At 32.3% G+C, this 11,744-nt stretch overlaps 1 protein-coding gene and 1 non-coding gene across 2 annotated transcripts in view; one reads left to right on the forward strand and one right to left on the reverse strand.

Annotated features, from left to right (window-relative positions):
• The window catches only part of Ufm1 (Ubiquitin-fold modifier 1), a 15,947-nt gene extending 6,218 nt beyond the window's left edge, over positions 1 to 9,729 (reverse strand). The window contains exons 1-2 of the mRNA XM_067285647.1: positions 9,611 to 9,729; positions 9,457 to 9,513 (exon numbers count right to left, since the gene is read on the reverse strand). Of these exons, the coding sequence (XP_067141748.1) occupies positions 9,457 to 9,513; positions 9,611 to 9,612 (59 nt within the window). The 5' untranslated portion in view covers positions 9,613 to 9,729. The remainder of the gene's footprint in view (positions 1 to 9,456; positions 9,514 to 9,610) is intronic.
• A 1,581-nt stretch (positions 9,730 to 11,310) lies between these two features.
• On the forward strand, positions 11,311 to 11,499 carry LOC136987904 (U2 spliceosomal RNA). Its single transcript, XR_010882692.1, has one exon. It is a non-coding gene; the product is annotated as a U2 spliceosomal RNA (small nuclear RNA).
• Positions 11,500 to 11,744: the final 245 nt, after the last annotated feature.

Genomic DNA, 11,744 nt, shown 5'->3' on the forward strand with positions numbered 1-11,744 from the left:
AAGCGCAGTTGAATTAACAAGTAAATTGTCATTTTCATTCAATTTCATGTAATATTTTGCTTTCATTTATATAGAATTGGAATGTTTTGTTATAATTCCATAATAACGAAAGTTGCTTTTCCTGTTAGAAGGTAAAACATTAACTTATTCACGTGATCAGATCATGGCTTAGTACCTTATTCTCAGGGTTCCACTTAATGTTTCTAAATCGTCACTATTGGGGCATCTTCGGCAACGTTGCCTATCTTAAACAATTTGCTGTTAAGCATATTTCATTTCTACTGTTTATTTGAGTTCACTAATTCATTTTACTTTATATTGCTTTTAACTTGCATTATAATGTTTTCATTTATTATCTGTTTCATTTTTTTTACATTTTCTTTACTTAAATATGCCTTTGATTTTGTATTTCGTTCTTATAATATTAAATAGGTCTTTGAAAGAGTATTTCTTTGTTTTAATAGTGAATTTTAACGTATACATTGTTAATAACACAAATTTATATACCTCCCTATCTTGCTCCATTACTGTTGCCGAAGTTGCCCCTGGTATGGGGGCAACTTCGGCAATCGCTATCTCTTTATAAAGTTGTTATTATTATAATTATTTTTATTTCTAAACTGATTTTAACCAGTTCTATGGTAAGGTTTCATTCTGGTAGACAATAAACAACGCTTTTATTTCAGTTTACAGCAGTATTTATTGCACAAAATTTAACTTATTCTTAACATGCCGAAGTTGTCCCGGTCTCCCCTACTTTTCTATACAGTAATTATTTTTTCACGAACTTTGTAAAAATATGTTTAGTTTATCACATTAAATGAATCACATTACAAGATATCTCTGGTGTGAAAAGGACATAATTTTGTGTTTTTATTAAAACATTGCGATATTTCATTGTGATTTTTGTGAAGATTTTATTAAATATATTTAACTGAATGGCAATTCCAGATTTTGAGCTGAAAGATCTGAGGAGTAATCGAGATAACTCCAACTAGCGGCGGCGTTGATGATTGCGGGGCCCCGGGCGACAGATTTTTGCTAAACCCTTGTTCTTTGTGCAAAGTATGTGAATTGAAAATAGGTATTTCTGATGATTAACGAGAAATGCAAAAGTCATAAATAAATAAATTTAGTGTTAAAATATTATATTAGAAGATTTATAAAAGTTAACAGTCATAAAGACGACAAATTAGTAATCATGATAAACTAACGTACTTAAATGTCTTAAAAGACATACGCAAGAATTTAAAAATGATGTTTGCGGCTTATAACTAATAGCTAAGGATAAAATAAAAAGTTTTAAATATCAACTTTTTTCTACTCGAGTTGTTGCGCGAGACCCCTGCAAGAGCGAGGCCCCGGGCGATTGCCCTGCTCGCCACCCCCTAAGGCCACCACTGACTCTAACGCCTGTACACAAATTAGTATTTTTATCATAGAATGCAATGGTTCACTCCACAGAACTTTCAGAGCCAGTTGTGGACTCATATGTACTATTATTTATATTTCATATTTAATCAGCTCACACTGTAGTCTCTTCTTCTTGTTACTTATATATGTGAACGAATAAATGTTTCAACATTTTAAAACGAATATCTTGCACATTAATGTACGGAGTTTGGGTCTTTGACCTGACTCTGCTCCTTACAGATATGTAAATTGATTTCAAAGATAACAAAAATAAAATTTTACGAAATGTTATTTGTAGTTCTACTTTAAATCAAGTTCAAATATGGTTTTTGAATTATTAATAATGTAGTTTTTGAGTACAATTATGTGTAAAGTTTGCAAATATTTTTAGTTCGTATGTATACAGTCGGATAATTTCATTCATTTATACCCTGTTGCGTATTTCAAATCGTATTTAAACACGATTATATTGCTTAAGTAGATAATAAATATAATAGAATACCAAAACACAATTTATTTTAATTCAAATATTCCACCTTCCGAAAGGTGTTAGATGACCGCACATTTTTTATTGTTAGAGGAAAAATATAATGCACTGTACAGGGTCAAAACAATACTAATTTGAGGTGCAGAGCATATATTTTAAATGAAATAAAACATTATGATTTAAAGTTGCACCTCAAAATTTAGTTATTTATTTTTAATTACATGCTTGCAGTTTATTTTTTTGTTTAGAGTTGGTAATTATTAATACATTTAAATAACAATTTTATTAATATTAATTAAAATACTTTTCTGTTTTCCGTTATAATTCATTCCACTTTGGTATGAATTTTATAATATTCTTACATTTTAATAACATTATTTTTTAATTTTTTTGAACTTTGCTTCATTCGCTTTTATTTCATCTGGCGATAGTTTCCAGTATTTCAGTTCTTTTAAAATTTTACGTTGAAAAACTCTCATTCTAAGCGATGTCAAAGTTATAAAAGTTTAGTGAAATATTTATTGCATTCGATTTTTACAATTACTTTTTCTTATTGTGCTAATTCCATTTGGAGTCCAGAGAACATTTCTTTAATGTTCTCCCTGTCTCCGGCAGTTATAATTAACTGTTCCATGTTAATACCAGTCCAGGCCTTGATGTTTCTAGCCGAGTCAATCTCACTAATAATTGCTAATAAATCATAAAAACTTAGAGATATAAAATTCGATAAATTATCGATATCCATTAACGTGTTTCTAGTATAGCGCTTTTATACATACGTACTGTAGTACATCTGTAGTGCCGCAAATTGACATACGAGTAATTGCATAATAAATTTTATGACTAACGATATGTAGTTAGTCATAAAATTTATGAATAACTAGATATTGTTAGTAAACAAAATACACGATTATATTAATTTATGTAAAGTGCATGGAGTTAATTTTCTTACCTTCCATAAGTTTTTTTGTACCGCGCTTACGAAGTTAATTTTCGTCACCAAAATATAATATAATTTCTCAGTGACTGTGAAACTTTTACCTATATTTTGCTAAGAGGGTAATGGAAAGAAAATAATCAGACACGTGAGTGTAAATTCAAAACTCTCGTGCAATCTTTATCCCAAAGTGGAAAACTCGGCGAAAGGCTATGCTACGTGTTGGACGAAGACCTCGAAAAGAATACGTTCTCAAAATTAACTTTTCTATCAGTAAAGCTGGAATTTCCTTACGTATCTCTAAATAATTTCCAAAAAGTAAACGCAAGTACGTGCAAAACTCTATATTTTTATATTATTACATATTTAAATATTCGATTTATAAATAAAACACAAAACTGAAGTATGTAGGAAAATCATGTATACGAATTAAATATTTTCTAAATATTTTTCCAATCTTGCATCGCTTAATTATTTTCACTTATTTATGATAAAGATTTCTCTTTAAAGCAACTTACATCAATTTATTGTTTCTAACTTGTTTGGATTTTTAAAATATGATTAAAAACTGCAGCCCAAAATTGTGCGATGTTAATCGTTTAGACGAGTTTTCTTTTCTTATAAATTTTCTACGTGGACTTAACGTATTAATAGGACTTTATACCGAAACAGGAAAAACTATTACAGGTGATAAAATAAAGATTTTTTTATGTTTCTGCTTACGAACTGCTCCTTGTGTTGATAACCAATACACCGGTATAAAGTACAATTAAAAACTATAAGACAACTAAATGTGAATTTTCTTTTCCTTCACGCGGGATTGCGGGCTTGTTCGTGTTTGTTTGAAACCATCAATAGTAGTGGTTTGGAAAGCTTTGATCACAAAATTAATTTTCTAATTACAAATTTGAATTAAATTAATTTTATTTTAATAATAATGCAAAGTTTCTGTATTAATTATTAAATGTTTTTATAAATTAATTATTTTATAGAAGATATATGATTGGTCGGTTTTTGATATAAATTGAGTTTTAAGGAAAGTTAGAATTTATTTTTAATACCAAGATTAAAAATTGTAATCATGGAGAGATATGGTTTTATTATTACTTACGACGGTGATAGAAATTATTCTGTTTCTCCTCGTTTGTACAAGTCTATAGATACGTGTATTGCTGCGGTAAATAATTTTTTTTTCGATATTCCTGATTATCTCCCTATTGTTTTACGTTATTTTAAAGTTAACGACGAAATATGGAAAGGAGATGGAAAATTTGATTTTATAATTGTTGACGAGAATGGAAGAATTTATGAAGTTAGTAATAAATTATATTATTCGTTTGAGGAATGTTCAGAAGTTATGAGAGAAATTTATATAGAAAGGAACAAAAAGAATATATTAATATTTAGGGAGATAATTTGTGGATCAAAGCATTATAAATTGACTAAAGCTTATAAGTTTGATTAATATGTATTTCAAACATCCTAGTAACTGTATAATCGTTGGACCTTCGCAATGCGGAAAGACAACATTAGTGAGAAAAATTATTCGTAACAAAATTTATGAAAAGACATTAAAAAAGGTTCTATGGTGTTATTCCGTATATTTACCGTTTTTTCACGAGGAAAAAGATGTTACATTCATGTATGGCTTACCCGAATCCGTGCAAGGATGGGATTTAATAATAATTGATGATTTGATGCATGAACTCAGTTCAAAAACTACATTTTTGTTTACAACAGAGTCTCATCATTATAATGTAAGCGTGATCGTGATAATGCAAAATTTGTTTCCAAAAAATAGAATTATGAGAGATATAACTTTAAACACGCATTATTTGATATTATTTAAAAATAATCGCGATGAAAGTCAAGTAAGTTGTTTGGGACGGCAAGCTTTTGCTTGTAAATGTGATTTTTTTATGGATGCATATAAAAAAGCGACAGAAAAGGAATTCGGTTATTTGTTATTAGATTTTCATCCTAAAACGAATAAGAAATTTTCTGTGAGAGATTCGTGTTTTCCTGACGAACAAGGTATTTTTTGGATATACTTACCAATAAAATGAAGAACATAAAGAAAAATTATCATATGTTAGCACTTTTGTCTAAGACTACTCCTTCTCAACGAAAAGCAATATTGAAAGAAGCTACTCCGGATCAAATTAAAGTTTTGTGTGAAATATGCGATAATTTGCGGAGAGGAAATATACCTGCCGGTGTTCGTAAATTACAAAAATATAAAAAAATTATCAGGAAATTAAGTGAAAAACACGTTCCTTTAAATACTAAGAAAAAAATTTTAGTTAATCAATCTGGTGGATTCCTTCCTCTTCTACTGGCTCCGTTATTGTCTATGGCAGGTGGATTAATTGGTAAAGTAATAGGAAAAAGAATCTAATGGCGAAACAAATGGCTCTTGTCCCTCCTGAATTGTTGTCGGCATATCGAAAACCTGAAATAAGAATTGGTAATAATATCGAAGAATTACTTGAGACTGGTGATTTATCTGATGATAGTAAAGTCAAATTATTAAGTCAATTGATTTCGAGATATCAGAAAACAGTTCATGCGCCAAAAGAACCTGTTAGAGTATCTGTTGTATTCGACAAAATCGAAGAAACAGAATCTCAACCTGAAGAAAAAGCTGTCGATGATGCATTTATTAAACAAATAATTTTATATGTACCACAATTATATCAAAAATATATACCACATTTAATTCATAAGTTGAATCAAAGTCATTACGGATGGAATTCTAAAGGTAAATTAAGTTATTTTTATATTAATTTGCATAATAATATTGTAACGATGTCGTAAGATTACCATACCAATTTTAAAGATTTTTAACTTTATTGGTTTTTCTGTGTTTTTTAAAGGAACTTTTAAAACGTAGGCAGTTGAGTAGCCTAAAAAGGAAGGTCCGGCTGTCTATAAAATTGTTCTGGAACATCAGTGTAAATGGTGATCGTCTAATAAATTTTGGAGCGACTTGTCTCTTGTTTCTAAAAAAAAATATTTATCCATCCGACGAAAATTAAACAAAAATTTACTTTAAATTCGTCACCAGAGGGATACATCGGCGTAATCTACATTAAACAGCGCTAATTTTCAGTGGATAAAAGGAACCGAGATCTCGACGGGATAAGGATGACCTAAAGATGTCGTAAGATTACCATACCAATTTTAAAGATTTTTAACTTTATTGGTTTTTCTGTGTTTTTTAAAGGAACTTTTAAAAAGTAGGCAGTTGAGTAGCCTAAAAAGGAAGGTCCGGCTGTCTATAAAATTGTTCTGGAACATCAGTGTAAATGGTGATCGTCTAATAAATTTTGGAGCGACTTGTCTCTTGTTTCTAAAAAAAATATTTATCCATCCGACGAAAATTAAACAAAAATTTACTTTAAATTCGTCACCAGAGGGATACATCGGCGTAATCTACATTAAACAGCGCTAATTTTCAGTGGATAAAAGGAACCGAGATCTCGACGGGATAAGGATGACCTAAAGATGTCGTAAGATTACCATACCAATTTTAAAGATTTTTAACTTTATTGGTTTTTCTGTGTTTTTTAAAGGAACTTTTTAAAAAGTAGGCAGTTGAGTAGCCTAAAAAGGAAGGTCCGGCTGTCTATAAAATTGTTCTGGAACATCAGTGTAAATGGTGATCGTCTAATAAATTTTGGAGCGACTTGTCTCTTGTTTCTAAAAAAATATTTATCCATCCGACGAAAATTAAACAAAAATTTACTTTAAATTCGTCACCAGAGGGATACATCGGCGTAATCTACATTAAACAGCGCTAATTTTCAGTGGATAAAAGGAACCGAGATCTCGACGGGATAAGGATGACCTAAAGATGTCGTAAGATTACCATACCAATTTTAAAGATTTTTAACTTTATTGGTTTTTCTGTGTTTTTTAAAGGAACTTTTAAAACGTAGGCAGTTGAGTAGCCTAAAAAGGAAGGTCCGGCTGTCTATAAAATTGTTCTGGAACATCAGTGTAAATGGTGATCGTCTAATAAATTTTGGAGCGACTTGTCTCTTGTTTCTAAAAAAAATATTTATCCATCCGACGAAAATTAAACAAAAATTTACTTTAAATTCGTCACCAGAGGGATACATCGGCGTAATCTACATTAAACAGCGCTAATTTTCAGTGGATAAAAGGAACCGAGATCTCGACGGGATAAGGATGACCTAAAGATGTCGTAAGATTACCATACCAATTTTAAAGATTTTTAACTTTATTGGTTTTTCTGTGTTTTTTAAAGGAACTTTTAAAACGTAGGCAGTTGAGTAGCCTAAAAAGGAAGGTCCGGCTGTCTATAAAATTGTTCTGGAACATCAGTGTAAATGGTGATCGTCTAATAAATTTTGGAGCGACTTGTCTCTTGTTTCTAAAAAAAAATATTTATCCATCCGACGAAAATTAAACAATAAATAGTATGTGTTAAATAACACATAAACGTATGCACACAGAAAAATAAAGTTCGTTTTTTGTGACGAAGGTTCTGGCTCTTCCGAAATTCTTGTTTTTTGCCAAAAAGACGCGTAGTTTCATTTGTCGCTTTTTTTCTTTCTTCAAGCAAATGTCGGTGGCAAATAGAAATACACCAATAAATTATGTATTGTTAAAAAATTCTAAAGTACTAAAATTCTATCCCAGAACAGGTATATCAAATACGCTTCTAGGCCGGTATGTGCCATTCTTGTAAATATGTTTGCGCTACAATATAAATCCAATAGCTTAAAATTGGTTCCTTTCTACTTTTCCCGGATAACAGAGGGAAAGTATGGCGATCGGTAAAAAAAATGATCCCTGAAAATTTTCATAATAGCGAGGTTGAGGCCGAAGTTTTAAACGCGAAAACGTGTACGTCGGACGTTCGGCGCCGCTTTCCCGTAAGCCTAGAAGTTTGACAATGGCGTTTGGAAAGTCGAGCATGATTCCACTGACTTTCCAAACGCCATTGTCAAACTTCTAGGCTTACGGGAAAGCGGCGCCGAACGTCCGACGTACACGTTTTCGCGTTTAAAACTTCGGCCTCAACCTCGCTATTATGAAAATTTTCAGGGTTCATTTGTCCAGTCCGACCGTTATAACTTATTCTTTGTTAAGTATAAAACAACGATTTACGATTAGTGATCTTATACCCAAAGATCCTAACACAACTCCTAACCGTTTGGGCTCTGCGCTTATTATTATCATAATTATTATTAATTATTTACACAGGAATAATAATAAAAAGAATTATAATCAGCTGAGCTGATTATTATTATTATTAAAATTTTGAATTTATAAACAAAGTGTTCAAACTTTTCTACAAAAACTAAAATTTACTGTTGTATATTAAATATTTTTTATTAATAAAAATTTAAGATTTGTTTTAGTTTTTCACATTACAGTCAAACCTGTTTTTATGCGGTCTTTTTCTGTGCGGTTTTTTTTGTGCGATTTTTTATTTGTGCGGTTGGCGACTAGTCTCGTGCGATTCGTCATGTCTCACGTTGACTTATTATAGCTAAATAAACTTATTATAGCACAAATGAACTTATTATAGTAATATTATTGCATTAATATGCGAAAAATGAAATAATTTACTTTTTAAGTCAACAAAACACCACCTGGACAAAAATATGTAAAACAGACGATAGACCGGATGATGCAGTCAAGTGCTGACATCTGTTGTCAATAAATTCTATTTCGTACGGTTTTGAGTTATTTTCTATGTGAGACTTCTTTTATGCGGTCCCTATTGACCGCATAAAAAAAATATTTTTTAATTGTGTTGCGAAAACTATTTTTTATAGCCCCTCGTGAAGTTTCGTGCGATTTTTTTATGCATTTTTTTAATGCGGTCCCTATCCCCCGCATAAAAACAGGTTTGACTGTATTTATTGTTGTTTTATTTCTTGTTTAATATTTTTTGTGCGCTCTATTTCTTGTGAGAGGGAGGGAGCCCGGTAATAAGAGAATCTCTAGGGCTCCAAAGTGGGTTAATCCGGCCCTGACAGTGGAATTATTAGTTGTTTATCGGATCATCATTCATTCTTATATATGTTGATTTTAATCCATAGTTAAAAAATGAAATGATGTTTTAATATTTTTATTAACGATGTCTCCAAACTTCAGCGAATTCTTCTGCGAGAAGAATAATTTATCAAGAAACACGAGGCCAGAGTAGTCACGTGACCGGACTGCACCGACAGATTTCACGTGACAAGCTTTGTACATGTCCGCCGTCCGATGTGTCGCTCCGCGATGAAAACAAGCTTATGAAATGGCGTCTGTCAACGAGCCACAATCGGTAAGTAGTTCTGTGATTTTTTTGTTTATAGCACTTTATGTACGGGTCGCCCGAAGAAATGTTATGCATTTTCTGAATGTCTACTAAACATTTCTTCTTTTTAATATAAAATAATTTTAGAAACTCATATTCTCTTAAACTGTATAATTACCCCAAAGTATTTCCTCATCGACAAATTCCATTTTTTCTATTTAATAACTTATAAATTTATCAAAATATATCGGTAAAATCAGTTTTCGGACTACTAGTCAGATGTTTTTAATAATTTCCTTGGCATTTACTTAGAAATAAATTTTAAAAAGCACTTACACTTTATACGGTAATTTTGGATCGGCAGTCTGCGTTATTTTGAACGTAACCTTTGACCTGAGATTATACAATAAAAATAATCATTTCAAGTATTTAATCAAGTTGGACAATTCGCAGTTTCACCGTAGAAAAACAAAATATGTTCAGAACTCACATGTTTCTCCGAATAACCTACAATTCTTGTGTGACGTCAAGACACAGGTACTGTTACGAAACTAACTCTTCGTTATTAGACTAATTATTTAAAATATTAATTAAATATTATAACATAATTTTAAAATTATATTAATTTAATTACATTAAAAGAATATAATATATAATATTAGATTATTTCTCGGAGAAATTTTTACGTATCTCACTTCCACCCCATAAAGGAACCTTTTTCAGCCCATTGTGCGGCCAAAAACTTCCCGGGGCTCTTTTATTGAATTCGATGATGGATCCCCAGAGCCTATACGCCTCGTACTATCAGAGTTGATAGATATACTGGGGTAAGTTCAAGAAACAAACAGTTAAGTAAGCAATAATCCATTGGTTTGCTTACTTAACTTCTTGTTTATTGAAATCGCTCCCGGTCACAGAGCTACGTTTAAAAACAGAATTCGTGTATCAGGTGACCGATAGCTGGGGTTGGAGTCGCTTTGCGGCAGGAAGAAGCTGTTTTATCCATTTCATTAGTAGATTGGATTGGATTATTTGGTTACACGTGGTCGATCTGCCGATGGAGATGCCATTCGATAAAACCTTCTAACGGAAACAGCCTCTACTTAGGTGTTAAAATCGTAAAAAAAAACCCGGAAAGCTCAAGTCCGTTGGAGAGGCGCAAACCCGCGACCAATTCGGCAGTTTTATCCATTTGGCTACCGAAATGAATGAATAAAAATTAAAACATTTAAGACTACACTATAGATGGAGTCGACGATGGATGTAAGGAAGTGCACGGGGGCAGTTGACTTTTCCTGGGGGTTTTTTTCCGAGAGAAGCCGGGTACTTCGAGTAGCAAAAAGTTTTGCAAGGCAGATTGTTTCCTTTCTGCACTCTCCTCCAAAGATTTCTGGATCCGCTATTGGACGAAGACTTAAAATTTCATACACTATACAATCTTATCAATAACTGTACTATTTCAGCGATATTAATACTGTAATTGGGCTGCAATTCTAAAAATCTGTAGACCTATTTAATGTCGAGAACATATATAGAAACCATAAACGATTAACTATATACGAACTTCCGATGCAAACCGGAAGTCACGTTATTTCACTTCGAAACTTCCCCGAAAAGTGTTAGATAGATGATCGACACGAGTCTATTGTTAAAGGAAAAGTATGATGTACAAAGTCAAGCCACTACTAATTTTAGGCGGAGAACATATAATTTAAATTAAATTGATTAAAAATGCAATTGGGAATTGCAAGCCGTCATTTCGACCATGTCGCAATAAATAACTGCTCGTTTATATATGCTATTCTCGATCAAAACACGATGAAATATTATGCTGGCCGAATCGAGTTTATTTAATTATTTAGAATCTTTTTATAACACGGGGTACATTTTATGAACGTCAAAAAGACAGGACAATGGAGCGCGACGGCTCCGACACTGGTTTACGTCGAAGCTGTAGTTCATTTCCGAATGCCTACGGATGATTAAAAATGAAATTGTATTTTCAAGTTTATGAGATAAGCTAGCGTATAACATCCATTAAATCGGTGCTATTTACGATTCGGATTGATTTCAGTTTAGACGATTTATTTCTAAACACATTATTTCGCCGTATTTCAAACCGCGACGTAACTACACCTGTAACTCGGAAGTCACCGAGAGAAGTTTAAGGAAATTTCGGAAATGCACTTTATCGCTTCTAGCCTAAGGCTTAGATCGTTTGTAGTATCTGTTCTAATCAGCTTAATATCTGATTCGCTTCCACCCCGGAAGCTTCGATATTAACCTGTTTTTTGGAAACTGGCGAAGAGTTGGAGCTTGCTCCTCCTTTGCCGCGGGTTGACTCGGAGTTGCACTTCTTCCGAGAACGGCCCATGCCCCGCGGGGTTATAAATCAATAAAAATTAGAGAAATTCTACTTCGATCGAAGTCCACTAAAGTTCGTAAGGTCATCTACAGCAGTAAACGGCCTGCCTTCTAAATCAACTAACCTGCGCAGTATTCCTGCAATACTACACGGCTCGTTTTCTTGAAAAAGTCCCAGGGGAATATACCGGAGCCACGGCTATCAAGATCGCTTCGTTTCTCCTTTCCGCTCTATCATACACTCAAAGCTTATTTTGCAG

This window comes from Centruroides vittatus, unplaced genomic scaffold (assembly GCF_030686945.1).
Source record: "Centruroides vittatus isolate TY-2023 unplaced genomic scaffold, ASM3068694v2 scaffold_2802, whole genome shotgun sequence".
Classification (NCBI taxonomy): domain Eukaryota; kingdom Metazoa; phylum Arthropoda; class Arachnida; order Scorpiones; family Buthidae; genus Centruroides; species Centruroides vittatus.